The sequence below is a fragment of the Anarhichas minor genome, unplaced genomic scaffold (assembly GCF_050575085.1).
Source record: "Anarhichas minor isolate MPS153535 unplaced genomic scaffold, ASM5057508v1 ptg000027l, whole genome shotgun sequence".
Classification (NCBI taxonomy): Eukaryota; Metazoa; Chordata; class Actinopteri; order Perciformes; family Anarhichadidae; genus Anarhichas; species Anarhichas minor.
In genome coordinates this window covers 10,657,253-10,684,003 of record NW_027466473.1, presented here as the reverse complement: position 1 = coordinate 10,684,003, position 26,751 = coordinate 10,657,253, and the positions used below count along the sequence as shown (strand labels likewise).

General features: G+C 41.4%; 5 protein-coding genes across 7 annotated transcripts; 3 read left to right on the top strand and 2 right to left on the bottom strand.

The window, feature by feature from the left end:
• Nucleotides 1-2,844: 2,844 nt before the first annotated feature.
• slc25a35 (solute carrier family 25 member 35) lies at nt 2,845-7,588 on the top strand. Its single transcript, XM_076102539.1, has 5 exons — nt 2,845-3,284; nt 3,435-3,500; nt 3,581-3,733; nt 4,865-4,999; nt 5,960-7,588. Exons 1-5 carry the CDS (start codon nt 2,913-2,915, stop codon nt 6,128-6,130), a joined length of 897 nt encoding a protein of 298 aa, XP_075958654.1. The 5' UTR covers nt 2,845-2,912; the 3' UTR covers nt 6,131-7,588.
• A 255-nt stretch (nt 7,589-7,843) lies between these two features.
• Nucleotides 7,844-13,936, bottom strand: LOC142960616 (mannose-P-dolichol utilization defect 1 protein-like). Its single transcript, XM_076102540.1, has 7 exons — nt 11,670-13,936; nt 11,308-11,373; nt 10,273-10,405; nt 9,790-9,875; nt 9,119-9,234; nt 8,879-8,989; nt 7,844-8,764 (listed from the first exon to the last, which is right to left on the bottom strand). The coding sequence occupies exons 1-7, from the start codon at nt 11,758-11,760 to the stop codon at nt 8,642-8,644; spliced, it is 726 nt and encodes a 241-aa protein (XP_075958655.1). The 5' UTR covers nt 11,761-13,936; the 3' UTR covers nt 7,844-8,641.
• On the top strand, nt 12,958-14,842 carry LOC142960617 (transmembrane 4 L6 family member 4-like). The gene is made up of 5 exons (XM_076102543.1): nt 12,958-13,134; nt 13,576-13,638; nt 14,061-14,194; nt 14,275-14,458; nt 14,557-14,842. Exons 1-5 carry the CDS (start codon nt 12,958-12,960, stop codon nt 14,584-14,586), a joined length of 588 nt encoding a protein of 195 aa, XP_075958658.1. The 3' UTR covers nt 14,587-14,842.
• A 1,526-nt stretch (nt 14,843-16,368) lies between these two features.
• tm4sf21a (transmembrane 4 L six family member 21a) lies at nt 16,369-18,396 on the top strand. Its single transcript, XM_076101404.1, has 5 exons — nt 16,369-16,545; nt 16,846-16,911; nt 17,867-18,000; nt 18,081-18,267; nt 18,388-18,396. Exons 1-5 carry the CDS (start codon nt 16,369-16,371, stop codon nt 18,394-18,396), a joined length of 573 nt encoding a protein of 190 aa, XP_075957519.1.
• A 355-nt stretch (nt 18,397-18,751) lies between these two features.
• Nucleotides 18,752-24,042, bottom strand: slc25a15b (solute carrier family 25 member 15b). Of its 3 annotated transcripts, XM_076101859.1 has the most exons (8): nt 23,200-24,042; nt 22,398-22,488; nt 22,256-22,271; nt 21,767-22,025; nt 21,521-21,658; nt 21,226-21,401; nt 20,193-20,351; nt 18,752-20,096 (listed from the first exon to the last, which is right to left on the bottom strand). In XM_076101859.1, the coding sequence occupies exons 3-8, from the start codon at nt 22,260-22,262 to the stop codon at nt 19,975-19,977; spliced, it is 861 nt and encodes a 286-aa protein (XP_075957974.1). In that variant the 5' UTR covers nt 22,263-22,271; nt 22,398-22,488; nt 23,200-24,042; the 3' UTR covers nt 18,752-19,974. The 3 variants fall into 3 exon arrangements, with proteins under 3 accessions (XP_075957974.1, XP_075957973.1, XP_075957972.1); XM_076101858.1 differs by lacking the exon at nt 22,256-22,271 and having other exon boundaries at nt 23,204-24,042; XM_076101857.1 differs by lacking the exon at nt 22,256-22,271 and having other exon boundaries at nt 23,200-24,041.
• Between the last annotated feature and the right edge of the window lie 2,709 nt (nt 24,043-26,751).

Below are 26,751 nucleotides of genomic sequence, written 5' to 3'. Positions count from 1 at the left end.
AGTTGCTGGAGGTCACCCTGCTGTTCCAGTTTAAACTTATACAATAGTTCGACAGAATGAAACCAGGACGGTGAGGCGCTGTGGTGCCAATATGGTGCAACGTGACTCACTGAGCTCACAGCATGAGGACCATCTATAGAGGCAGACTGACAGCTTTGTGAGTTAGTACACCTGTTTCTTGGTGTACAAATCAGCAGACGAGAAGTTTCTCATGCAGGTAACATGAATCACATGATAACATTGTGGGTTCATTCATTTATTGTTATTTAAAAAAAATAATTTTTGCACATTGCACAGTGCGGGGAGTGATCACAGTGTGGCAATAATGCTTCATGATTTAATACAGTATCATAATATATTGTGCATCCTATGACCACATAGATGTGTCTGCACATGTCTGAATATAATCAAACAGGCCGACATGTTGTGAAAGTTATTGTTCTGAACAATGTCATCCATCATGGTTCTAGTTTTACAAAAAAGGAAATTCAGCAGTAAATCTATAAAAACAGATTCATCCCGAAATGCACTTAAATAAAACATCTATTGCATGTTTCCTCCACAGAATTGAAATAAAGAAAAGCGAGCATGAATGTTGCATTTACTGTACTCCAGGAGCAGTGGGATTCTGTAGATTGACTCCTTATCCATAGCTTCATATCACCCACACACCTCAGAAATATAACCGTTATCATTTTGCAACCAGAGATGACTACTATAGTGTACATGGTGGTGGTGTAGACCCAGTTAGATTGATGGAAAGCATATTCAGTACTGTACAGATGCACAAGCAGCCCCCTCTAGTGGAAAGGTCTTGTGGATAATTTTACTCAAACATAGTGTGATTTGTTGGAGCCGATGCCAGCTGACATTGGGCAAGGGTACTACACCCTGGAAAGGTCGCCAGACTGTCGCAGGGTTTACACATAGAGACAGACAACCATTCACGCCCACATTCACACCTACTAACAATTTAGAGTCATCGATTAACCTAAACTGCATGTATTTGGACTGAGAGGAGGCCGGAGAACCTGGAGAAAACCCACGCTCCACAAAGAAAAGGGCCATCCAGCCCAGGAATCGAACCCATAGGCCCCTCTTGCTGTGGGGCAGCAATGCTGTCCGCGAGGCCCCTCTTGCAGTGGGGCCACGACCGTGCATCTTCTTCTGAGATTAGGCATCAGTAATCATCTTTTCACTCAGAATGCTGGTGTTACATGAAAAGTATCATAATCAATTCACAACCTGAGGTGTGATGTTGACTGCATAAACAACACCTTATTGTAATATAAAATGACACAATAATACACGAGTGAGTGGATAAGGAGCCGTTGGTTTCTTTGACCACTAAAAAGCAGACGCAAATTAAAGGTCTGATCAATGAGTCCCAGCTCAGTGGGACACAGATAATGTTGTGACTTTTGGAGTTTCTCAGCAGGAATGTCGCCTCATCGGTTATTCTCCTGTCTGCATTTTTACGGCCTATAGTTTAGCGACCATTTGTTGATCTCAAACTCTTTTAAATTCTAATTGGCTTACATGATATAGTTGGGAAAGGGAGAAAGACGATGTGTGTTTTGTTTGTAGTATTGTGTGTAAAGATGTAGCTGTCTTTCAATTCATGATTAAGACCCCCGGTCGTTTTTGAGTGATTCATTAGCATTTAAATAAGTGATAAGTGTTTTGAGTCAATCAAGGGTAATTATGTCACAGTCATTTGGATATGAGACATTTTGACACAATAACCTATCACATTAATTGCTGGAATGGGGCCATAATTAGTCAGTCCAACTTGTGCTTTTCTGCTGTAAGTGTCTGCTGAGAAAATGTTTGGGAAACTCAGCTGAGGAAGAATCTATGCTGCTTATTTTAAGTACAGTAAAAGGTGAGCGCTTTTCAGCATGTGTGGAAGCATGTTTTCGCACAATTAAGAACCAGTTTGGTAACAATTTCTATGATGACCATGTATGCATTATAAACATATTATAATGCGTTATAATCTGCTAATATAACTGTATACATATCTATTTTTTACTTTCAATATGTAGCCTACCACTGTTGTGGACAGTTTTGTGTGTACAGACTCTTTCTGTATCTATGTTTTCTTAAATAAAGAAATGGAAAGACATCTGGCAATTTGACCGCCCATTATTTGTAGCATACCTAACATGCTTATCCAGTCAGCCACCCAGCACTCAGCACTGTGGGGCTTGTCATTGGCTGAGAAGACGAGCGTCACACCCACGTACATACGCTGGGGTACCAGTCTTTAAGATGAGACGTTTAGGGAACCGGTCGAGTGTACATCCAATACTAATATCTCCATTATCCTTACAGTACACCGTGTACATGATTATAACTATATACTTTGTTACTTTTATCTGACATGCATTATTCATGGGAATGTATTTTTTATAAAACAAAACATTTTATCCGAATTCACTTAGCATATCACACTTTAGGATCTTGCAGTGGGTGTTTCTGTATAGTGTTATTTCAGCAAAAATATCAAAATATGACTTCAATTAGATTAGTTTGTTTCTGCAAAGGCTGATAAATAAAATAAATGTAAGCTATTTCAGTCCGTAAATCACAAGACAAACATTAAATATTAATCAAAATAAACGAATAGGAAAATAGGAACATTTTTGGACATAGAATACAATTACAAATTAAAATGAATACACATGAAAATAAATTGACTGACTCTTAAGTCTGTAGTAACAACTATTTCTGCCAATTTATTCCGGAATTACGAGTTTACGAGGAGCTCCTGAAGTGCTCCAATGTTTGCGCGCAGATCCATCTCAGCGGGTCGCGTAAGAAGTGTGTGTACATCGTGTACAGCTCCTCTGCCATGACGGACGGGTCAGACTGGTAGCCGGGCCTCTGATCTCCGGCGGACAGTCGCGATGGACTTCGTGCTGAGCGGAGCGGCGGCGTGCGGAGCCTGTCTGTTCACCAACCCGCTGGAAGTCGTCAAAACGCGCATGCAGCTCCAGGGAGAGCTCAAGAGCCGCGGCTCGTACCAAGTCTACTACCGCAACGTCTTCCACGCGTTTTACACGATCGGCAAAGTGGACGGACTGGCCGGTTTGCAGAAAGGACTGATGCCCGGGCTTGTTTATCAGTTTTTTATGAATGGAATCAGGCTGGGCTCGTACGCCGTCATTGAGTCCTCCGGATACATCCACACTAACGGGAGGGTCAGCGCGGCCAAAACCACGTTAGCGGGGGCTGTGGCTGGAGTGGTGGGAGCCGTGATTGGAAGTCCCGTATACCTGGTCAGTAGCTGGGTTCACTGTAGCCGGAGTAGGCTTGACTTTCTTTGTACTGTTCCTTTAAGGTTTATCGGCCCGTGACATTTCAAGGTGAGCTGTCACTTGTAACTTTTGGAGGAAAAGTAAACACAAATCGTCTCCATTGATTGACAGGTTAAGACTCATCTGCAGAGTCAGTCGACCTGCTCTATTGCAGTTGGACATCAGCACAAGCACCAGGTAACAAAATAACCCCTGAGACGGTATTAAACACGAGTGGCAGGCATAAACTGTTTCTGTGTTTTCCTCCTCCTTGCCAGGGGATGATCCTCGCTCTGTCAGCCATCTACAAGCAGCATGGCATTCTGGGACTGTGGAGGGGCTCTAGTGCTGCTGTGCCAAGGGTCAGCGTGGGGTCAGCTGCACAACTCTCCACCTTCTCCTCCTCCAAGGAGCTGGTGGTTGACCTGCAGGTCAGAATATTTCACTGCTCCCTAGGAGGACTCGCCGAGGTTTAATGAAAGTCATCTAAATTCAGTGGTGATGAGTGGAAACAGGCTGACTGGAGGAATGCCGTCTCCCCAGTCTTCCACCGCATGTGCACGTCTTTCTTATGACCGCACTGTTAGATAATAAACATGTCTGTTTTGGGGGTCTTGCATAACTCGCAGAGAGCTGCTGTGATTAGCCGAGGGGCCGAAACTTAACACTGGACGACATTTGCTCGTTTTATCATGAAAATAATCATTAATTGCAGGCTTGAGAAGAGGTCATTTGTAGTCAGTTGCTGTGTACAGATTATAAAACCAGTCATTGTGGCGCTGACAAAGCATTGCACTCTTCTGGAATAGAAATTCGACACCTTTCATTGGGCCCCCTGTCTGAAAACGTGGAGCTTACACAACTAGTGCACCGGTTTAACGGTTGCAAATTACTGCTGACCCGGTTCTAGTATAAAAAAAAATTGATCTTTCATACTTAAAGCCAGAACTATAAACACATATCAGTGAACTGCATTCAATTGACAGGTCTGCAAAAAAGTTCAGAAAAGAATCCTGACATTCTGGTTCAAAGTCGTCATGTACTACTTTAGCTGTTTTAATTGGCTGGTGGGTGAGTGACGGTGCGAGTAAAAGGCCTTCAAAGAGCTAAAGATTGTTATGTGCTGCTTTGTTTTATGTTTATTGTTGTTAATTGATGTATTACCATCTTTATAAAAGCGTCACACAAATGTCCTCTTCTTTGCGTAATAAAGTATTTTTTGTATACTTTTGTGTACATCAGGTTTGCACAAAAAACAGCTTTGACTGGAACTACTAGGGAGTGTGTGTGTGTGTGTGTGTGTAACATAGTCACTCATAATAATCATCCTTCTGTTTTATTGCATATAAGAGATCATGACCAGTTAAAATAAGATCTTGATGATGATACTGGTCTAGAATCACTGCACTGCTGCTATATCCTGTCTAGTCTCACTACTAGCATACTGCGACTAGAGCCTCTCATATCCTTATGGTCTTCTATCCTTATGGTCTTCTATCCTTATGTTCTTCTATCCTTATGGTCTTCTATCCTTATCCTTATGTTATTTTCTTCTTCCCAAGGTGTTCCCAAAGGACAGCTGGTTGGTGCCCCTAAGTGCCGGCATGATCAGCAGTGTGGTGGTGGTGATGGCGATGACACCTTTTGATGTAGTGAGCACACGGCTCTACAACCAGCCCGTGGATCACTTGGGCAAGGTGCAGGAGAGAGACTGATGTATTAAAAGTTACACTTCTTTCGGTTTTTGGTCATCAAACCCCTTTTTTTTTTTTAACACTACGTATGTAACGTTGACATTTTTTTCCCCTGCAATAGCAATTCAGCGTTTACCTTGCATGGCAGCTCCATTCTCGCAATGTCTCTTGTCACACAAAAATCCATCTAGTCAGGCTTCGAGTGTCTCCGGTAAGCCAGAGCACGGACCAATCAGCGTCGTGTGAGGAGCTACTGGGAGCAACGGGCGAGGCGTGTGCGAGATGACACAGAGAGGCGTGTTCCCTAAGAGCTTAATGTAGATGCTGCAGTAGAATCAGTTATATCAGATTTGGAGACTATTTCTTCTTTGAAAGAAGAGCCAAAACCAGCACTGAAGGCTTTTCTCCATGGAAAAGGTGTTTTCCCGACCGGCTTCGGTAGGAGTTTGATTGACAGATGGTTCATCCAATCACCTGTCAAGTGTCTTTTTAAAGCGCCTGCTCTTCTTTTCCAAACCGTTTCCAATGACGGCTCCTCAGATGGTTCAATGTAACAAACCGTCTGACGTAGAGAGACCTGATCCCAATAAAATAGCCTAAGTCATTTATTGGACTGTACAATCCAACACATTGTTGGTAAAATATAGATACACCTAATGGTGTGTGTGTGTGTGTGTGTGCCACAAAACATCTTAGCCACTTTACGACACAGCCGGAAACTCTGACCAAATTATTATCTGTCAAATTGCGTTGTGGTTAATGTGAAGGAAGAATTCAAATAGAACGTTTTTTTTTTTTTTTAAACAGTCTATGGTGAGCCTGACACTGTTAAACCAGTGGGTTACCCTTAACGATTATAACTCGTAAGAAGTGATAACAAAGGAGAGCTCAAACACTCATCACATCCGGCTTTAAAATTCAGAGAATCAAATCCAGACTGACTTTCATTTTCTCATCTTTTAGGGGCAGCTTTATAAAGGATTCGCTGACTGCTTTTCTAAGGCGCTGAGGAAAGAAGGCTTGATGGGACTCTACAAAGGCTTGGGAGCCTCTTATTTCCGGCTCGGCCCACACACCATTCTGTCTTTGTTCTTCTGGGATGAACTGCGCAAACTGTACCAGCAGTTCAGATAACACCCGGAAAAATGGGTAACTCATTAAAGCTCTTGAGTGCGTAGGCTAAATGAGTCCTCATTTAATGAGGATACCATTATGAGGTTAAAGGAAAACCAGGAGATGGCCGTCTTTCTTGATGGGAGGGAGAAAGAGCAACGGTCGCATTTTACACTCCAAAAAGAAAACACATGAGTACATTCAAAAGTGTCAGGAAGAAGGTGAAAATGTCAAAGCCTCATATGTGCACAGATATGATGATAACCTGCATAGGAACGTAAAGGAAACCACAATACTGTATGCCAAACACCATGGCTCTTTTATAACTCCTCAGTTATGCTTTTCCAAAATATATAAATAATCGACACCGGACTTAAGTCTGTACCCTCTGGAGAAAGCGTCAAATGTGTCCCACAGTTTGGGAAAATGTATGGATTGTGGCAACATTTTTAGTTTTTAGATTTTTAGATTTTAGTTTAACCAGAGACCAGCGTACCTGCACGTACAAACAGAGTCCAGTGCATCTTAACCGTCGGCATTGCTTGATGCTTAATGCGCGCTTATATTTAGATGCATCAGTACCATTGTTACTGAAAAGATTAATTTCATATAGCATTTGCCTATAGGCTGAGCTAATTTGCATCGCTTATGCTTTTCTAAATTAATAATTAGACGAGTGCGATAGAAAAAACACGATGAAACCCAAACAATGAATAGATTACGCTAACTAACCGAGCACCGATTCACCGCGTCATTGAGCCCCTTTAGGAGATTAGTTACATATTGACATAACACAGGTATGTTGAAAATTGTCAAATATATTACGATTTTATTACCAATACATTTATTTTATGTTGCTGGAGGTTAGCTTACCTGTTATCTGTTTAATAATGTTAATAATTTCTGTTAAACAAACTTGTTTAGTTCACATCAAGCCATACACAATTTGTCGTGTTTCATAACAATACCAATCAAACTCCTTAAGATCAAAACCAGATTAGAAACCAGACTGTGTGAATATTTATTGTCTAGAAGGACCCCCTCAATCAGATTTCATTTACTTAACATGAACAACTACACCCGATTCTTAACATGGATACGTAGCCGCATGCCATTATGATGACACCATTCTTGTTCAAGTAATTAGTGTGAATGGAAGCCTGTTAAGTGATCTACAATGACTACAAATGGAATAGTTAGCGGTTAGTTTATATAAATTAATAAAAGGAAGTAAAAAGTCTCAAATAAAGACAGGTTGGGGAGGGACTGCTGATAATGTCAAAGACAAGCAAAATGCTAAATGTAGTTTTGATACTTTTGTTTGGAAATTGCTCAATTCATTTGCAGATTGCTCCAATGCAAAGTTTCTGAGGACTTGTGAATGTTACACGCAGCCGCTCGGCTATGTTTCATGAATGTGTTACAGAATGAACTTCCTGTTACGGGCTGACAGTTTCTGTGCAATAAACTTGAAGTGCAAATGAACTAGTAGACTTTTTATTGACCGACATTGTGGTTTTACCCTGTTTCATAAGGACTGAACTTAATATGAGAGTAGAGGAATTCACATGTTCAAATCATATTATACTGCACACATAGTACTATTGCCTTCCACTATTTTAATGGTATGTTAGGGAAGTTGTGGCTTAAAGTTGAAATTCTTTCATTTTATTCACAGTATCGTTAAATTGAGTTCAGTGTACAGTTCATCAGGTATGCAAGTGAGACACTATAAAAACGCATAAAGAAATAGTTTATTATAGCTGGTGACACACGACACCAGTATTTTTGTGTTGAGTTGAATGGAAACAAAAAGGTAACTGCCAAAGCAAGCAAGGTTAATGTGTAACTGGCTGCCAGCTCACCTCAGTGAAACGTCTGGAGTGTTACTGAGCAACACCGAAGATTTTGTTCCCGGTGGCTGGCATTGCTTGAAGCTCAGTGGCCAATCCAGAGGCATTTATGAAAGGATTCTTAAATACAAAATCAGTGCTGCTTAGATATCTAAAAACATCAACAGGTTTCAGTATATTCAAAGTCCCATATGTAGGTGAAACGATTGTTTTAATCATCGTCTTTGACATGATTTACTAGAGCTACCACAGCACCCTCTCGTGGAGCTTTCCCCTAATTGCTCTCATTGACACTTCAAGGTTGATGGCGTTCAATCTCTCAGATCTGAGCCGAGAAGTCATTCTTATTTACACCACTAGAGAGCGACAAAGGATTTTTTAAATATCTAACGATAATGAGACACTAAATGCAGAAATAAAATGTGAAATGTATAGAACGATTAAATAGCAGGACAACAAGAGTTCTCGTTTACACAAACACAGGACATGCTTTAAAGTAGATCTGAGTACAGCACACAGGCATTTTTGTACAAAAAGACGCCGTAAACATTTCCGGATGCGTCTGCGCTGTATTTGACTCACTGATGAGCCAACATCTGGCGAAGAGTCAAAACATTTCTTGAATGACGGGAAGGATTTGCATATTATGTAAGTGTTCATATGTCACCGTCCACCACCTCTACTCACTCTTCGTTTTAGTGGTGGTGGTGCTGCTCCTGTAGCAGAGGACCTGGACCAGGAGGACACAGCTGAGACCGGCTGACAGTGTCTGGGACAAAGTGGTGAACAAGCTTCCGGTCTCCTACAAGACAAAGGTCGACTTAGTTAGTAAAGACAACGATGACAGATTGAAGTGGTGTAAAATGTGCGGTCGTGCAGCTCTGTTTGTGTTTGTGAGTTAATCCTGATTGCATACCTGTAGAGACGCAAAGAGAACACCCAGAGATCCAGCCCACGACACTAACACAGACAGAGTCGACAGCTGGCCCGTGTGGCCGTTACAGTGGTTGGTTCTAGCTTGGAGAACCTGGAAACAACAAATCCGGCAAACAAATTCACTCTCCTGATAGATTTGCACTGTGCACGATCACTTCACAGTTCACAGATCAGGACAGCTCAGAAATTGCACTGACAGGATAAGCCATTGAGTTGCTACCTTGCTTGCAATTAAAGCTGCCAAACTGGAGGCCTGCATCACTGAGACAACTGCTGCAGCCGCGTAGGAGCCCAGAAGGAACATTGCACCCCCGTAAGCCAAGAGGAGCAGCATCCCTGCCAAACAAGCGTAAAACAGGATTGAATGAGGAACTTCATGCACAACAACAAAAATGCAGCGCATAAGGAACACAGAACGTTTTACCAAGAATGTTCACTTACGGAATCAATAGTGATTGGACAAAACTTAAACATTCACTTTTTAAACTATCATCTCAACCTATGAAAATTAGTAAAAAGTGTAATTGTTTTTCTACCAAAAAGTCTCTGTGGGAAGTGTATGAGTGGAGAGGTAACACCACAAGGTGGCGCTCTAGTAGAACACGGAACCAAAAATGAAACAAGAAGATTGTGAGTGACGAGGTTTGGTGAAAACATGGGCAACCAGAAACGATGTGGTCACTTGTAAGTGGTGCATTTTAACTGTTTTCAAGGATTTACACTGAGAGCCACAGACAGGAAGAGGGTAGAGACTTGGGTTTTGGTCCTTCTATGGGATTTGTTGACAATAAGAAAAATATAGAATAATGCCAGAGTTATCCTAAAAGTGTATACATTATTTGGTATGTGAATTTGAAAAAAAAATGTGCATGTGCAGGTATGTGTGCTAACCTGTGAGGGTATCACCCCGATAATGCAGGATGAGGAAGACTATCGCTGCTGTCTGGGCCAAGGTGAAGAGCCTTTCAGCCCAGGCGCTGTAGAGCAGTTTATGTAAAACACATGGAAAGCACACATCTATGATAACAGGTACATGCTGCCAGACGCAAAACGGAAAAATACTCAGAGAACCACAATTCCTTGGAGACTATGTTAACCAACAGTTTTTAAATGGATGTCACCAGTGCACATTCATAAATCAAGAGCAAACTGAGAAAACCACTGGTAAAATGTGGCTTTAAGCCTGAACGCGCTAATGACATTGGTTTAGTTTCCAGCATCACTCAAACAGATGAACTCCTGCGATTTGAGGACACCGGGGTGTCTAGAGTTCAGCATGGTGCAACATGATTATGAAATAAAACATGTGACTCCGATCTGCCAGTGAATTGTTGACCACAGGTTGAGAATAATTGAATGTCCTTAAATACATACAAGAGTGGGTAGTTGTTGGCCACGGCGTACACAACAGGACACGAGAAGGCATACAGCTGCAGGAGCACGGAGGTCAGACTCAGGCCCTCTGCACTTCTTCGCCACAGTATCTTGAACAGCTGTGGTAGCTGTGCTGCAGGGAGACGGCAGACAAGGAGGAGTGAAGACAACTAACATAGAGTTAGTTAGTGGGTTTGGTGGTTGTGTCCAGATTAGCAATCAATATGTAAACAATGAGTGCAACATTGCAATGATGGACACAAAACCTCTTACTATCCATATAAAGTAGCATTGGCTACTTCATTGTACTGTGGAAATGTCTGCACTTTTGCACAGATGACATGTACAGTTGTGTCCAAAAATAATAGTGTGTTTAAAAAAAGTGAGTAAAGCCCAAAATCCGTATAATAGCTTTTATTCCAAACCAAGAAATGCAGAGGAATTGTGGAATGTAGTCCAATCGTCCTGGGCTGGAATACTTGTTCACAGGTGCCAGAAGTTGGTCGACTCCATGCAACACAGATGTGAAGCAGTTCTCAGAAACAGTGGTTGTACAACTAAATATTAGTTCAGTGATTCACAGGAAAGCTAAATCTTCAAGCATTTTTTTCAGTTTATACAGTAAATGTGTTTGTAAAGACAAATGCATAATAACAAATTTGAGAAATTTTTGATTTTGATTTGGAATCAAATGTGCAGTGCTCCCAATGCATTGGCATGTATCGGAATAACAGCTATTATGAGGATTTTGGGCTTTACTCACTTTTTTAAACACACTGCTATTATTATGGACACAGATGTAGATGCAGGTGTTTTGTGATATCATCATGTGTCATGGTTACCTACACTGGGACAGCAGTATCAGTTTACCAGAGCACTGATCATTATGATCAAACAATACACTAGTACAGAGATCCAATCAATAATGATCAATCATTATGGGGGAGAAGAGACACCTTTGTTTTAGTTGTTTGTTGGTGATGGCCTGCTGCTGCTGTCACGTGATTACATCAGATTTAAGGTTAAGTTTCTTACCCAGAAGAGCGTCCAGTAAGATCCAAAACCCGACAATTCTGTTCATTATAAACTTTAGGCAAGGCACTGCGACATAAAAGAAAAACATTCAAACAATCAGATATTATGTTCACTGCTGGATAAGAGACGTGTGGCTGGAATTTGTAAAAGAGTGACGGAAATAGTAACTCAAACAAAGAGCATATCACAGTTTTAGGTTAGAAAAACAAAAACTTTACATCGTTGAACTGTAACTAAGAGAGGATAAATACACAGTCTATGGGAGACACGCACGCGCCCCCACGTCCCGCACATCTGGAATTATTTTTTTCCGTTTCACGCGCTTACTTAAAGTAAATAAATATCACCACCACGGGCCTCACCGTTCATGTGAAAGTTGACGAAAATCCTCTCATAGCATTTTTCTGGCATTAAATAGGTAACCAGGAAGTCTTTGGCGGTAGACGTGGCCATGGTGGGTCAGCTGTAGCCCGGAGTGAGCTGCGTTACTCTTCAGTATCAGGGGGAGGGGTTCAAAGGTTCCCCAATATTTACAGCGGAGGCCAAACGAGGACGCAAAGCCAGGACCTCTGAGGGCCGACCCACGATACATGTAGTCCGGAGGTCCACCTAGCCTCCTATTCTTTGTTGGAAAAATATGTTTCCCTAAACAAAATACTACATTGATACATTGGTATGTATCAAACACTCTCCAGACAGGTTTTATGAAAATACTCTGCTTTGAATAGGCTAGTTATTTGTGTCTCTAAGGATTTTCTTCCCCACAAGAAAGTTCAATCACCACGTTAAAAAATATTTAAATGACATCTACCTATGGATGGATTACTGAAAACGTGCACAGGCCCGGGGGTCCAAAATGTCACTCAAGGAGACACGTACCAACCAGGAAGAGACTCAAAATGACCGGAAAGAAACATAAAATGACTACGAAGAGATGCAATATGAGAGATGGATAACAACTACAAAGAGACACTAAACAACAACAAAAATACATACAGTAATACACTTACCAGCATCACAATCCACATGCAAGCATAGAACATATAGATCATACATACACTCATGCATACGTGCTTAATTAAGTTCACATGTCAATGATAGTTACGAATAATACGATAATAAAACCAGTTGTGATCAGATAATAAATAAATAAATGTAAATTGAGATGTCTCAGTTAGACATCTCAAAAAAATTAGGAATTATCTAAAAAGGAAGGCCAAGTAGTAAGTTTTACTGTAGGTTTTACATAAATAATAGAACATTTCAATGTTTTCATGAGCTTTTATCCCTTGTTTGCCGATTATTGAGACAACTTAAATAAAATGTTTAAAAGTTATTGAAGTCCTTGATTGTCTTTCAGTGTAATGCATGAATTCAGAACAGTTCGGTGTGTTAAACTATACATTTAGACAAAAGAAAAGTGAAATGAGGTATATTTAGTATTGATTTCCCTCCCTACTCAAGTTAGAGTACAAAGCTTGTTGGACTAAAATTACTCCAACAACTATAATGTACACGAAAAACAAGTCACTAAGTACATGTAACAGCAATTCACCGTCATTTGTGGGACTTCTCTTCTCTGAAAACAGGAAGGATCTGAGCAAAGACCTAATGAACAAGTAGTTGTACGGCAGTTTTCACTCTGACAACATGTGCTCAGGAGGATGTTCCCGTTGCATTGGCGTTACTCTGTACCCACTGGTGCTCATATCCATCATCTGTAACATTGTGCTGTTCTTTCCTGGCTGGGACGTCAAGTATGCCAAACACGGACAAATTACTCAGGAGGTGCAATACATGGGGGGACTCGTTGGAGGAGGTTTAATGGTGAGTAGTCCGTCACTGAAAGGTGTGACTGTGGTCTAAAAGCTGCGATAAACTTGTTTCTGACATGTGCAACTTAACTGCTTTATATATTATATTTTGTTTTTTTTTATTGGTTCTGCAGTGGTCATCTCACCCGTTCCGTGTCCTATTTGTGTGCTTCAAGATCTGTGATTCTCTTAATCTAATAACATTTAAAATCAATTGCACTGTTCATTAGTGGCACCACATATTGTATGACGTGGTCAGGAGGCACACTCATGACTGAGGCAAAGTCTTTCAATGACAAGTTTGGCACAGTTTGAAAAGGAATTCCTCAAAAACCAGACTGACTGAAGACGGCGGTCTGAGTGCTGAATTGTTTAAACACACCTATTAGCTATTTTTACCATGTTTTACCGATGCTGCATCTAATTCCCTGTCAACTAATGTGTACCACCACAGGTGTTGATACCAGCAATTTACCTCAACTTGACTTCACAACAAGGGAGTGGAAATCGCTGTGAGGTGAGACTTTTCAAGTCAGACATTTCAGGTGCTCGGTAAAAGATCAAAGAAAAAGCAACACCGTGAGTTAGTGTGTTATTTGATCAAACTCTTGTTTCTAAGCTCAAGAAGAACTGTCACACTCATCTACTGTAGATTTAAGTGTTTGACGGAAGCCAGTCAAGCTGAGAATGAAAAAAAAAAAAGAATTTGCTGCATCACCGTTGCACAACATGTCCTCTTAAGATAGGTATGATAACAACCACAGCACAGTTTATTTCTCCTTTTCTCATTTTCAGAAAGAACATTTATTTGTAAGTTCAAGTTCTGCGAAAGTATTAGTCTTTGGGTTTAGAGATACAAAACACCACTGGCTTAAATTACAATCTGAAAATATGTAAACATTATAATTGTTGACCTTTGATGTAATTTCCCCTCTGCAGATGTTCTTATCTATTCTATTTGCTGCAATGGGGGTGGCCGGTGGCCTGTACAGTTTCATCGTGGCAGTGTTCGGTCTGGATAATGGGCCCCTCTGCAAACATGGTGGGATTTGGACGACACCTTTTAAAGACAGGTAACACACACAGAAGTATCTTTCTGATGACATAAACACCATGGAGTTGTGGTTATTAATAAGCCTCTTCTTTTACACAGTAACTCCACCTACCTGGCCGACTATAGCTGGTGGGCAGACTGCACAGAGCCCAAGAACGTGGTGCAGTTCAACATTGGATTGTTCTTTACCCTGCTGGTGACAAGCTGTCTGCAGGTGTTGCTCTGCGCCATCCAGATGATCAACGGCCTCTTTGGCTGCCTGTTTGGAGCCTGCAACAAAGAGGTACCACTTCAGCTCACCATGTTGTTCAGTCCCATATTTAGTTAAAACTTCAGTTCCCCTCCTTTCAGTTTCATTACATTTTTTTTTTTACCTCACAGGAACTCCAGGTCATGATGGTGAAGACTTGATCATATCACATCTGATGAGTCGACTGGCGCCCCCTGCTGGAGGACTGGGAGCAGTGTTCCTGGCTGCATCTGCATAAAAGATTGGCTTTGAAATTGTTGCCGTCTCTGATAACGGACTCAATTAAAATGTGCATTTCATGATGCTTCGTGCTGTTGCAATGTATTGAGGTGTGTTGTGAACAGAGCACGGTATTAGGAATAATTCATGCTAATTCCGTGGTCAAGTTTGAATAAATTGGCTAACAATATAAGCTGCTGATCCACTGCTACAGTTCTGTGTCATGTTTCATCATATCTAATGTTGATGGTATAACAGGACGAAATGTAACTCAATAATGTACCAACATTTATATCAAATGTTTCAGTGTTATCCCAGAGTGTTAGACGTACAAACTGGATATCTGGCCGTTAGTCCCCTGGTAAGAAGGACAACATATTGAATGTCAGGAGATCCTATCGGCCAAGTATAAGTATAGGCCATTTACCACGATTGTGGAAATCATATCCTCAATTATTTATGTTTTACCTTTTACTGCCTTAAATCGGGGACACTTGCAGGATGCTTACTGCTACAGAACGCCCTGGCTGTGAGAAAGTGACTTTCTCTCACGATGCTGCAGCCAGAGATTTGCCAGCCTCCATTTGGTTCTGTGAAAGTAACAAAAGCGAGTGAAACAGGTGTGATCAGATATTCATTAAATTATTAATCATTTACTATGTTCCTGCAGTGACATTTTAAGATAAAAGGGAATTATCATTTACGACTTTATGACTTGGGTTCATCCCCACACAGGTCAATGCAGAATTCACTATCTACAGTATTTACCTCTTATACTCATCCATTTGTTTGTGAATGAAAGGAAATAGTCCTTAAGGGAAATCTTTTTCACACAATGTATTCATGCACTGCTTCTGAGTTAGAAGAAAACTCCAATTAATATTTACAGCCTTTATCACTGACGAGGATCACTGCCGTGCCCGAGTGTTGCTCGGAGACAACACTGTTTGGGATGCATGGGCTCTTCTGCTCTTTTTTGTGTCAAAATTCACATTTCCTGTCAATTTACTTGTGCAATGCAGACTTTACTGCAGTCAATGGCTCAGTGGAGGAACTGAAAGATGTCGCCTGTCCGGTTTGTGCTCAACTATTCAAGAATATGGTAATTTGTCAATGTTTTGCGGTCGATCAATGACACATTGTTCTTGTTCTACCGAGCATGCTGCCACAAGTCTAAAGTCCAACTGCGCTGTGATCCTGGCGTCACAAAGTCAATACTGAATACCAGAATAGTGTACACAATAGGCGGAGTCGAAACATGTCTCACAGTAAATCTCTGCTCTCTCACAATTCCCACCAAGACACTCGAGTAGAAACTTAGCATTAATAACTTACAGCAACACACAGGAAACTGATTTTGGAGGCCTGGTGGCTAAACTAAACAGAATGTAATAGTGACTTGACCATCAGTAATTCATGTGACTCAGATCACCTGAATTCATTCCCATCTCAACAGAACAAGCGTTGTCTTAAAGATACCAGGGAATGAGTCACATTCATATCGGGCGGCCTATCCCAGGCTCTGTTTGCCAACGTTATCTGCTTGTCATTACACCTCCCACGCCCTCACATCACACTCTGCATTTGGTTTCTGCTCCCAGTGCAAATACATTTCATTCTTTGGGTCAGTTTCAGGTGGAATCTCTCTCTGAATACAGGACGGATTCCAGCTCAAAGTTACTCAACAAGTTGTTTTACAGCAGTCAGTTTTTCACTCTGACAACATGTGCACTGGAAAATGCTCCCGCTGCATTGCGGTTGCTCTGTACCCATTAGCGCTCATATCCATCATCTGTAACATTGTGCTGTTCTTTCCTGGCGGGGACGTCAAGTATGCCAAAGACGGACACATTACTGAGGAGGTGAAATACATGGGGGGACTCGTTGGAGGAGGTTTAATGGTGAGTTGTCTTTTGTGGTGTGACGCTCGACAACACGCTGCTTAAGTTTCCTTTCGAAAAAAGTGTGCAGCCTCAGAAAAATGTGAGGAATATGAAGCTAAAACTAGAAAATACTGGATTTTAACTGGTGTGCAGCTGCCATATAGTGATTTTAACGCTGTTTGAAGAGGTACACCGACTTCCTGTTTATTAAAATATTCTACAAGCTTGGGAGTTATCAAGATTAAGTGAAAATGCTTAAAGGTGTTGACTAAATGTAACTGAATATTAGCTACTGTTCAATCATGTTTCCTGCCACAGGTGTTGCTCCCAGCCCTTTACATCCACTTGACAGGAAAACAGGGGTGCTGTGGGAACCGCTGTGGGGTGAGTCACTCCAAACTACTCGTTAAGATACTCAGTGAAAGATGAGGGCTGGTAAATGATTAACAATAAAGCAACGTGCTATATTATCTATATATGCAGACATACACTTCTCCAGCTGAAGAGAATTTGAACTATATAAAGGGTCAGTGAAGAGTTAAAAACTTTATAAATCAGTGGGAGTAGAAATAAATGATGGGAAGTACGTGTCTCACATGGACATGATTCCAATTAATAAACACATTAAAAAGAAGACTTCCAAAATGTATTTGAGTTACATTTCAGCTAAGGTCAAGAGTTTAATGAAGGCCAGATGCACTTCAATTTAATAACTAAATAAGGAAGCTCACTCAACCATTGCACAACACCATGGTCCTCTTTAAATAGATAAGTTGCGCTTTCATGAACTCTGAAACCATCACAACAGTACACCTGTTTCTTGATCCGTAAATAATATTATAAAGTTCAGAATGTATGCAGCGAGATTATTGAAATGTGTCTTGAGCTCTGAATGCTACCGATACACATTACCGTGACTATTTTTGAATAACATAAAGATTAGAAATGTATTCCTGTTTGACTTTTTTCTTCAGGTTGTCAAGACGTTCTGATAACGTTGTCTGATGTCACGTGTAATAGGGGCAGTATGACAATCGCAGTACAGTAAATAAAGTGATCCTGCTTTAGAAATAGGACCTACTGCGACCAGGCTGATGAGAAACATGTTGCAGCTGGTTTGGTTTAGAATGTAGGGAAAAAACTGAAGAAATGGGAGGAATGTGGGTTGAAACAAATGTTGAGCCTGTTCCTCCTTAAACTAATAAACAGCCATTTATCAATAGTAGGACAAAAATGTGAGGTGGAGGGTCAGCACGGGGAAGAATTCAGGAGGAACGAATGATGTGTTAAAGTGCAACATAAACGTTTCTGACCTTTGCTCATCATTTCACGTCTGCAGATGTTCTTATCAATTGCATTCGCTGCAGTGGGTGTGGCCGGTGCCCTGTACAGTTTAATCGTGGCAGTGCTCGGTTTGCAAAATGGGCCCCTCTGCAAAGTACTTCTGATTTGGACGACACCTTTTAAAGACAGGTGACACGCTGGAGTAACTTTCCCGATGACATTTCAGTTTCTAAAGTCCTGATCACTCACACACCTCCTCGTTTGCACAGTGACCCGAGTTACCTGACCAACAGCACGTGGTGGGGTACGTGCACAGAGCCTAAGGACATTGTGCAGTTCAACATCGGACTGTTTGCTACTCTGCTGGCCACAAGCTGTCTGCAGCTGGTTTTCTGTGCCATTCAGATGATCAACGGGCTCTTTGGCTGCCTGTGTGGAACCTGCATGGAGAAAGGGGTAAGAAGAGGGTTAAACAGAATAGGTAGAAGTGAAAACACAGTGTCTGGTGGAAGGATATCTACAATCAGACACGTCAGAGAATCTCTCCTCACGTTTTTTGGTGTGTTTTACTTACAGCCGCTGTGAGTTCCTGACGGTTGACTGGCGCTCCCTGCTGGAAGGTTGAGAGAAGTGTTCCTGCTTCATTTGCATGAAATATTTACTTTTGACGTTGTCGATTTTTATACTTTTTTTGTGTGCATTTCATTCTGCTTAACACTGCAATAAAACACACAGCTCTGAAGGAATGCGATGTATTAAGGTATGTTGTTAGAAATAAATCATGCCATTTATATGGTTCATTTGAAATAAATTGGTTTTAAATATAAGCTGCTCGTCCAATTCTGTTACATTATATTTGGCATTACACATTGATATTATGCTTTAATGTGCTTTTCAGTTAAAATAATTGATTCCAAGTGAAATAAAGTGCAGAACAAAGTTATTCTTCAATGAAACCTTTATTATAGGTTGTACTACTGTTATTAATACCAGGATAGATATCCATACAAACATTTAAGTGTCATCTCAAATTGTTAGCATTTTAAAATACCTACATTTCTCAATTACCATTTCTGAACAGCCAACCACTAAGCAGCGGAAAAACCCTGCACGAGGAATGCAGTGTGAGAAGGCAGTTGATATTTTCTCATTGACCTGTACAGAACAATCCAGGGTACACGACAAAAAAAAGGCAGAGTGTAGTAATTTAAAAAGGCAAACACTGGGTACCAAAAACAGTGCCCACTTCATCACAACAGGAGTGGAATATAACATGAATACAAAAACAGTGAGTTTTTGCTGGTTGTGTTTGTTTCTATTGAGGCTGATAAAACCTGTAAGTCTTCAGTCAAAAAGTAAAGCTGCTCAATGATCCAAAACTGAGGCGCACACTTAGCCGTGAATGATTCCACAATCGCAAACACAGGCCATCACAACACATTGTAGGCAACTTAAATGAATCATTAAACGCCACTTCACGTTTCTAAATAAAACCTTTACGCAATGAGCTAAAGTAAGGTTTCAAAGGGACAGCGTGTAGGTGGCATCTAGCTGTGTGTCTGCAGATTACAATACCTACACACAACAATTCTTAGTTTCTAAGAGAACATGGTTATGAATATTATAATCCATTTCTGCTGATGGATCCCCCTAAATGCTACACACTGGCCCTTTAAGAGTGTGCGCGTTAAAGACAACCTCATGGAGTGTTTTTCTTACCCGTCGACCAGCTCACAGAGAAAGTAAAGAATGATTTGAAATGACTGGCATAGAGAGGTGGTTCTGTGTGGATTCGACTTTGTCGAGGTAGACATGAAATGATGATAAACTGGAGTGTTCACAATTCCTTCAACAATGGCTGCTTAATACTGTGCTGCACGTATATCTTTCTCATACATGTGGTGAGTTGGCATAGCATTTTTCGGGAGTTAAAAACAAACTATATCTAAATCTAAAAAATTATTTAATATAAAGATTTAAACGTAGTGTAAGTTAAAAAGAAATGTAGTGTGGCAGTTTTTAGTTATGCTAAACTAAAGCAGGAAGCGGCAAAAAAACACCAGGTCCCACACATAATAAGGTTCACCCGGAGTTTTGATGAGGTTCTATATCGACAATACTTCTGTTCCAGTTCAGTACTCCTTCATTTGTGTCGTGCATATTTTAGCTGTCAAACTTCTCCATCATGACCTTGCGGCTGACCTCATAACCCAGGAACAGCGCTCCGTTAGCGGGGAATGTGCGGACCATGGTGGGGGTTAGACCAGAGTAGAGTGCCCTCACGCCTAAACAAAGGAAACAGCAAAGATTACATTCCCATTGACAACGCTAAACAGCCGACATCAACAAAGAACTAAACAGTAAACTCCCCGTCTACCTACCTTCAGTGCGAGCAATGGTCATGAAGGTTTTGAAGAAGCCCGCCTGTTTGCCCATCATAGACATGACCTGGATACGAGACTTGACGCAGTCAAAGGGGTAGACTACGAGCCACAGGCACGCCCCCCCGAAACCACCGCTGAACATGATCGGAGCCACGCCTTCAACACAAACAGTGACTCAATGATACTGTACATCAGATGTGTAGCAGGGGAAAGCAAATATATGTGAATGAAGAGGACATTTATTTATATGCGTTATAAATCCTAATTGACGTATTTCAAAGATAAAGTCCAACAACTGTAACATTAGTAACTAAATGTAGTAGAACTATATTTTAAAAATGGAAATCCCACTACATTAAGTCATGAATCTGTGAGCACATTCAGGAATATTTGTGTCCAAATGTTCTTACTTATTTTCATCACTGTGCGTATGTTAGTGAATCAGAATCATTCTAATCAGCTTCATTCATAACGTTGACGTCCCAATTCTAAAGCCACATTTGAATGCTGCCAGCTTCTTTTCTTTTGTGCATGCCTATCAAGATCAAGATCAGACTACACTAATATTATGTGTAGTCTGTAATATTAGCTTCATTCGAAAGATGAAGATGAGATGCATTTAGTTTATGTTTACATTAAGACGGCCGGCCAGACTTCCTCATTTGTGCGTACGCATGGTCTGAAGATGAGATAAGTAATATGGATGAATCCTGGATTTAAAAAACGTTCACGCAAGATTTAAGCACAGATTTGTTCGTACGCATTGTTTGTGACTGAGGCCCTGTGATAACATTTTCTAATTAACTTTTTGAGCACTGCTTTTCCTCACACAACCTCATTTAGATCTATTAGAGTAACTTCTCCCAGAATGCCCTTCAACAACACCCAGAGAACATGCGTCAGCTTGAACGGATTGATCTCTTCCTGCATGAATGTGGAATATTGGCGTAGCCTTTGTTTGAGTTGAAGGGAGGGGGGGGTGAAACAGTGTGTGCTTTGTGATAAACCCGTCAGAACATTGTCCCAGTACCTATGTCGTCTTTTTCACATTTCATGCGGTCTGCAAAGGTGGTGCGGCAGAACTCATAGGCACCGAAGAAGCAGAAGTAACCGGGGACCTCTCTGGCTATGGTGGTGGTCAGGCCCTGGAAGAAGCCCTGTGGTCCGTCGTTCCTCATGATGGACTTCACCACCGACCACACTGTGCTTCAGACAGAGAAGAGGGATGTATGACTCAGTCATTGCACGCACACACACACACACACACACACACACCACAACACTGTTATTGACAGATTAATATGTCAGGGGATCTTCACACTTACTTCTGGCTCTTAGCAATCTTGCCCGTTGACTCCATTTCGTACATGGCTTGCAGCCGGCACTTGACGAGCTCAGTGGGACAAAGTACCAGCGAGGAGAATATGGACGCTACTGAGCCAGCACAGGCTTTCTGCACGTCACTGACACAGAGGGAAGGACAAACAGAAGGCCGTTAAGAGACCGTACGCGTGTCCTCAGGGAAACAAGGAGGGCAGCCTGGTTTACTTCCCCCCCCCCCCCCCCCCTACCTCAGCACAGCCTCGTTGTGCAGTCCAGCCGTGAAGCGGATGACCTGCTGGCAGAAGCCGTAGCTCATAAAGAGCACGGAGTTCTCGGCGATGTTGGCCATCAGCGCCGGCGAGGTGCCCTGGTAGAGACCACGCAGGCCCACTTGTTTGTAGGTGGACGAGACGCAGTGGATGAAGCCCCGGTACAGATTAGGAAAGGTCTGCATCTTGACCTTTGCCGTGTCGAGCGGCTGCCCACTAAAGACACATGCAGCTCCCCCTTGGAGAAAAACAGTGAGATAACAGTCAACAACAGAAGTGATCCAACAAAGGCTGTTACACAAACTACAGGAAAATACTTCTTTTTTTTTTTTTTTTGTAAGTGTTTTAAACTTTGAAATTTGACCTCAGCATTTAACCCATTTTAAGCCTCGACAGCGTGGATGCACTCCACTTAGCGGCTTAAAGAGCCAAAGGAAACACAGAGAGAAACGAGCCGGAAAAACACACCCGTCATCAAAATCTCCTGCGACGTCAGACATGGCCGGTGAGGCGTTTCGGTAATGCAAATAAAAAGCAGAGGGGATCCTGTCACTGAGGGACTACATATTGTTTGTTTGCTGATTTTGTGGAGACGAAGCCCGGTAGTTACCTATGGCTCCTGCAGACAGGTCGATGACGGCCTGGACCGCCGGGTGAGGGGCCATGGTGTCTCAGAAGAGGTTCTTCTTTCTCTCAGCTACCTGGTAAAACATAATAAAATGAATGACACTTCACCTCCTAATACAGTGAATGTGTGTGTGTGTGTGTGATCAGAACCCATGACAGGCAGCAGCTGGGTTATAAAGTTCACTGCAATAAAACCTGCCCTCATTTACACCAAGAGTAATTATTTACAGTGAAGTAATAATGTGTCTGTGTATGGAAACAGAATAACTCAAGTAAAATAAAATGCAAGAGAAGACGTGATTTCACTACAACTGACACGTTTGCATGAACTAGACAACTACAGTCCTCAAAGGACAAATTACAATGCTCCCCAGTACAACAACTCTGAGGGCGTTTCATGTTGGCAACGTACTTGTAACTATTTCAGTGTTTCTTCTCCAAAACAAAAATGTCAGACGCAGCATTTCTACTTATTTTAGGGACACAACTGCAGAAATGCACACTGCCGAGGTCACATAATGCAGATACTCAGCGGGGTTTGTAGCACAAGGTTACCACCAGGGGGGGACAGACTGCTATTCTTTGTTCAGAACTGAAACATCTTTTAAATGCCTGTTTTGAGACAGACGTTTAGCATGTGTCGACATAACCTCCATTAACAACACGTTAAGTAAGATAACATTGGCCGAAAGTCGGGTGAAAGTCACCGTTTTCTATTCGGCGAATATTAACTTTTTAAGTGCAAAAGCAAACGAGACAAAAGGAGTGTTAATAATATAACTAACCTACAACTCGGGGCATCAACGTGTCGCTGTCGAGGATAACGTTAGAGTCCGTACGTAACGCTACCATGTATAACGTTAACGTTAGAGTCCGTACGTAACGCTACCATGTATAACGTTAACGTTAGAGTCCGTACGTAACGCTACCATGTATAACGTTAACGTTAGAGTCCGTACGTAACGCTACCATGTATAACGTTAACGTTAGAGTCCGTACGTAACGCTACCATGTATAACGTTAACGTTAGAGTCCGTACGTAACGCTACCATGTATAACGTTAACGTTAGAGTCCGTACGTAACGCTACCATGTATAACGTTAACGTTAGAGTCCGTACGTAACGCTACCATGTATAACGTTAACGTTAGAGTCCGTACGTAACGCTACCATGTATAACGTTAACGTTAGAGTCCGTACGTAACGTTGAAACACAGTAACGGTAACCGACCGAGCTGCTGACCGAAGCTAACATCGTCCACGGGTGACCGCATACTAACGCACGCAACCGGAACAAACCGTCCACGGCAGTTTATCTCGGTGTTATCTTATTTGCCACATGTAGCTGCACCGCTGTGGTCACTCAGAGGGGACACGAGTGGATCGACCATCAGTGACCGAAGTGATGAGGGTTCATAGCCGACATTGGGAGGTCTCACTCCGCTCAAAACTCCACACCACCAAAACCTCCTTCGCTCTACTCTCTAGTTCCGTTCTGTCCTCTATGTTGTGCACTAAATATCACTAATAATAATGCTGAATAATCTTGATTTGAAAATATTGCCGGAAACACCCCACATTTAATAACATTTGCATTTTGTTATGCTGCAGTTGATTTGTTTCCCCCCACAGCCACTGAGTGAAGATCTCTATTTAGGATCTATGACATGAACGTTAAAGCTTCCGGTTCACGTTCTCTTCTGTAAACGTCTGATACACCACCCCCTGCTGGTTGTTTTTATGTTTTTATTTTATAAAATCATTCCAGAGAATGAATGGATTTTTTTTAACCTCCAACCAAGGACATTAAGTCATGTGTTGTAAGTCATGTGTGTTGGTTAGTTCCTTTTGAAATGAAACGCTTGTAGCAGGCATGCTGAAACACTTTTCTACGTTCCTGCTACAACAATCCAATCTTTGCTCTGTGAAGTATTTGGTTGAGCCTATATAGTCAGCATGATTGTCTACCATGAGTGTGCTGCAGGTTCACATGCAGTTAAAAAAGTTTTAAATGCTTTCTCTCATTGAGTAACACATTTAGAGCATTGTGTGTCTGTTTTTTCTTTGTTCTGTGATAGTCAGACAAACACAACCCTAATTTTGATTAATTCAGACTTCAAACAGGAACAACAAGAATGCAGATTTGTAAAGTTACTTCACTCTTAACAACATCTAATGATTTAGCCATTCCAAATATACACAGCATCCATATTGGCTAGTTTTAAATGATTCAAATGAATGATTATAATCCTAGATCAGGGCAAACAACAGGGGAGAGAATTGCCTTCATAAATAATCTTAACTTCAACTATTAATTGCAATGACCTAATGGGAAAAAGCAAGTTAACCCCCCCCCCCCCTTGTAATCTTCTCCTCACCCGTAGGGTTGCGATTTTATGGGAACATATGCTAGTCAAACGACAAAGATACAACAAACCACAAAGTCACATTGTTGTTATTCACCTCTGAACTTCAATGCTGCCAAAATACCATCTGTTTAAAGCGAGTAGCCTGGGATTAAAACATGTGCCCCTCTGTCCACAGGCTTATCCTTAAAAACTCAGACCAGTGATGGCTTACCACAGTCTAGACTCACTTGAATACATGTTGCAACTCCTCATCAACGTGGACCTTTAAGATCAACAGGCATGCAGTCAATGAAAGACACAATTTTCATATCACTTTGCCTTTTATATAAAAAAAACAACAACATTGACGTTGTCTACATCACAGACAAGAATCATCAATATTCTGTTTTAAACAATTTTGCCATGAACAGAATGAACCCCATGCCCATCCCTCCCCTGGAGCAAACTCCTCTATACACAGTATACTTTACATACCTATAGTTCCTGTTCAGTCGTTTTTGCATTTTATCAAAGTAGTATCAATAGCTTTAAAATACATACAATGCTCTTTCCATTGTAATTATAATCGCTATCCTGATTGTACATACAGTATCATTTCCCACAGTTAGAGTCTGATTTTCAACATGTTGTCACACATTTTTGCGAAGAGACAACACAAGTCTCTGCATTTCATTTAACACTTGGCAGAATTGTGATGTTTTGTACATGAGAAGCGTTTCCATACGACCGCCGAGTGTCATGAGAATGGATACACTTTCGTTTCCCTTTAGTTTTGAATACACAATACATGAAATGATATTAACCCAAATCCACAGCTTTTATTCATGCGTTCCTCCTATTTGACGCCAGTCATGTCCTGAACCCTTCACAGACTCTCCAAGGGGCTTTACTGCCAACTGTTACGTCTGCCCGAAATTGAGATTATGAGGTACAGTCAGAGAATCTCAGTAATCCCCAATAAGAAGAGTTACACTGAAGGAATAACAAAGAGATTATAAAAGGTCACTTCAACAAAAGAGTTATAAAAGTGGAACTAGTCCACGTAGTTGTATGGACCTGTTATACAAGAGTTTGGCAATAAAGTTCTCAGTGTTGAACACAAACTGTTGGCAGTAGTGGGCTGTGCTCAATCAACACACAGATTTTACTTCATAGGATTAGAAACAGTGACTGATAAGTGCCTGACGAATTTGTAAAAAAACAAACAAATTAAACTTCGCATTTGTGTCACGGGTCTCAAGTGAGAAAGCTCAGAGATCACCAGACACATACAACTTTGGCACCAGAAACGCATCCTTTGCAGAGGAAATGCTGTACAGGTGTTGAATTGAAGACTAAAGAAATGTGTGGAAGACTTGTTTTTTTTTTCCCCAGGAGCTGGTTTGAATTTCTATCTACGCGTTAAGATAACTCAAACACAACTGATGAATGACCAGGAACCAGTAATCACGGCCAGGCACTCGAGTGTCCTCTCAGATGTGAGTTGAGGGCCGGCTCAGAGTAAATATCTCAACCTGTTTACCTCCAGGATTAAAAACACTCAAATTTGTATTTTATGTGTATCAGCTTGCAGGGTGCAGCTCAGCGTTTAATATATGTCAACATTATTTGGTTAGTGAAATAAAAACTCTAAATCTAAATGTGGGAAAAGCTACCAGTCTCAACAATACATCAAGAAAGCCTTCTTCGTTTGTACCCTGTATACACACACAGCCAGAGCGCTGCGTGAAAGAGTTGGCCAATGCAATGCGTTTAGCACTGCAGCACCATGTCCATTAGACTATTTAGTTGCATACCAACACGTCCTGATTCAATATACAGTATCGCTAATGTCACACCATGGCCAAACTCTCCACCAGCAGCTTTGGATACAGTAACCAGCCATAAACCATAAGTCACACTACTTTAAGAAAACACTTAGCTTATCTTTTGGCCCAGTGGCTGTCCAAGTGAAAAAGGGATTTTTTTT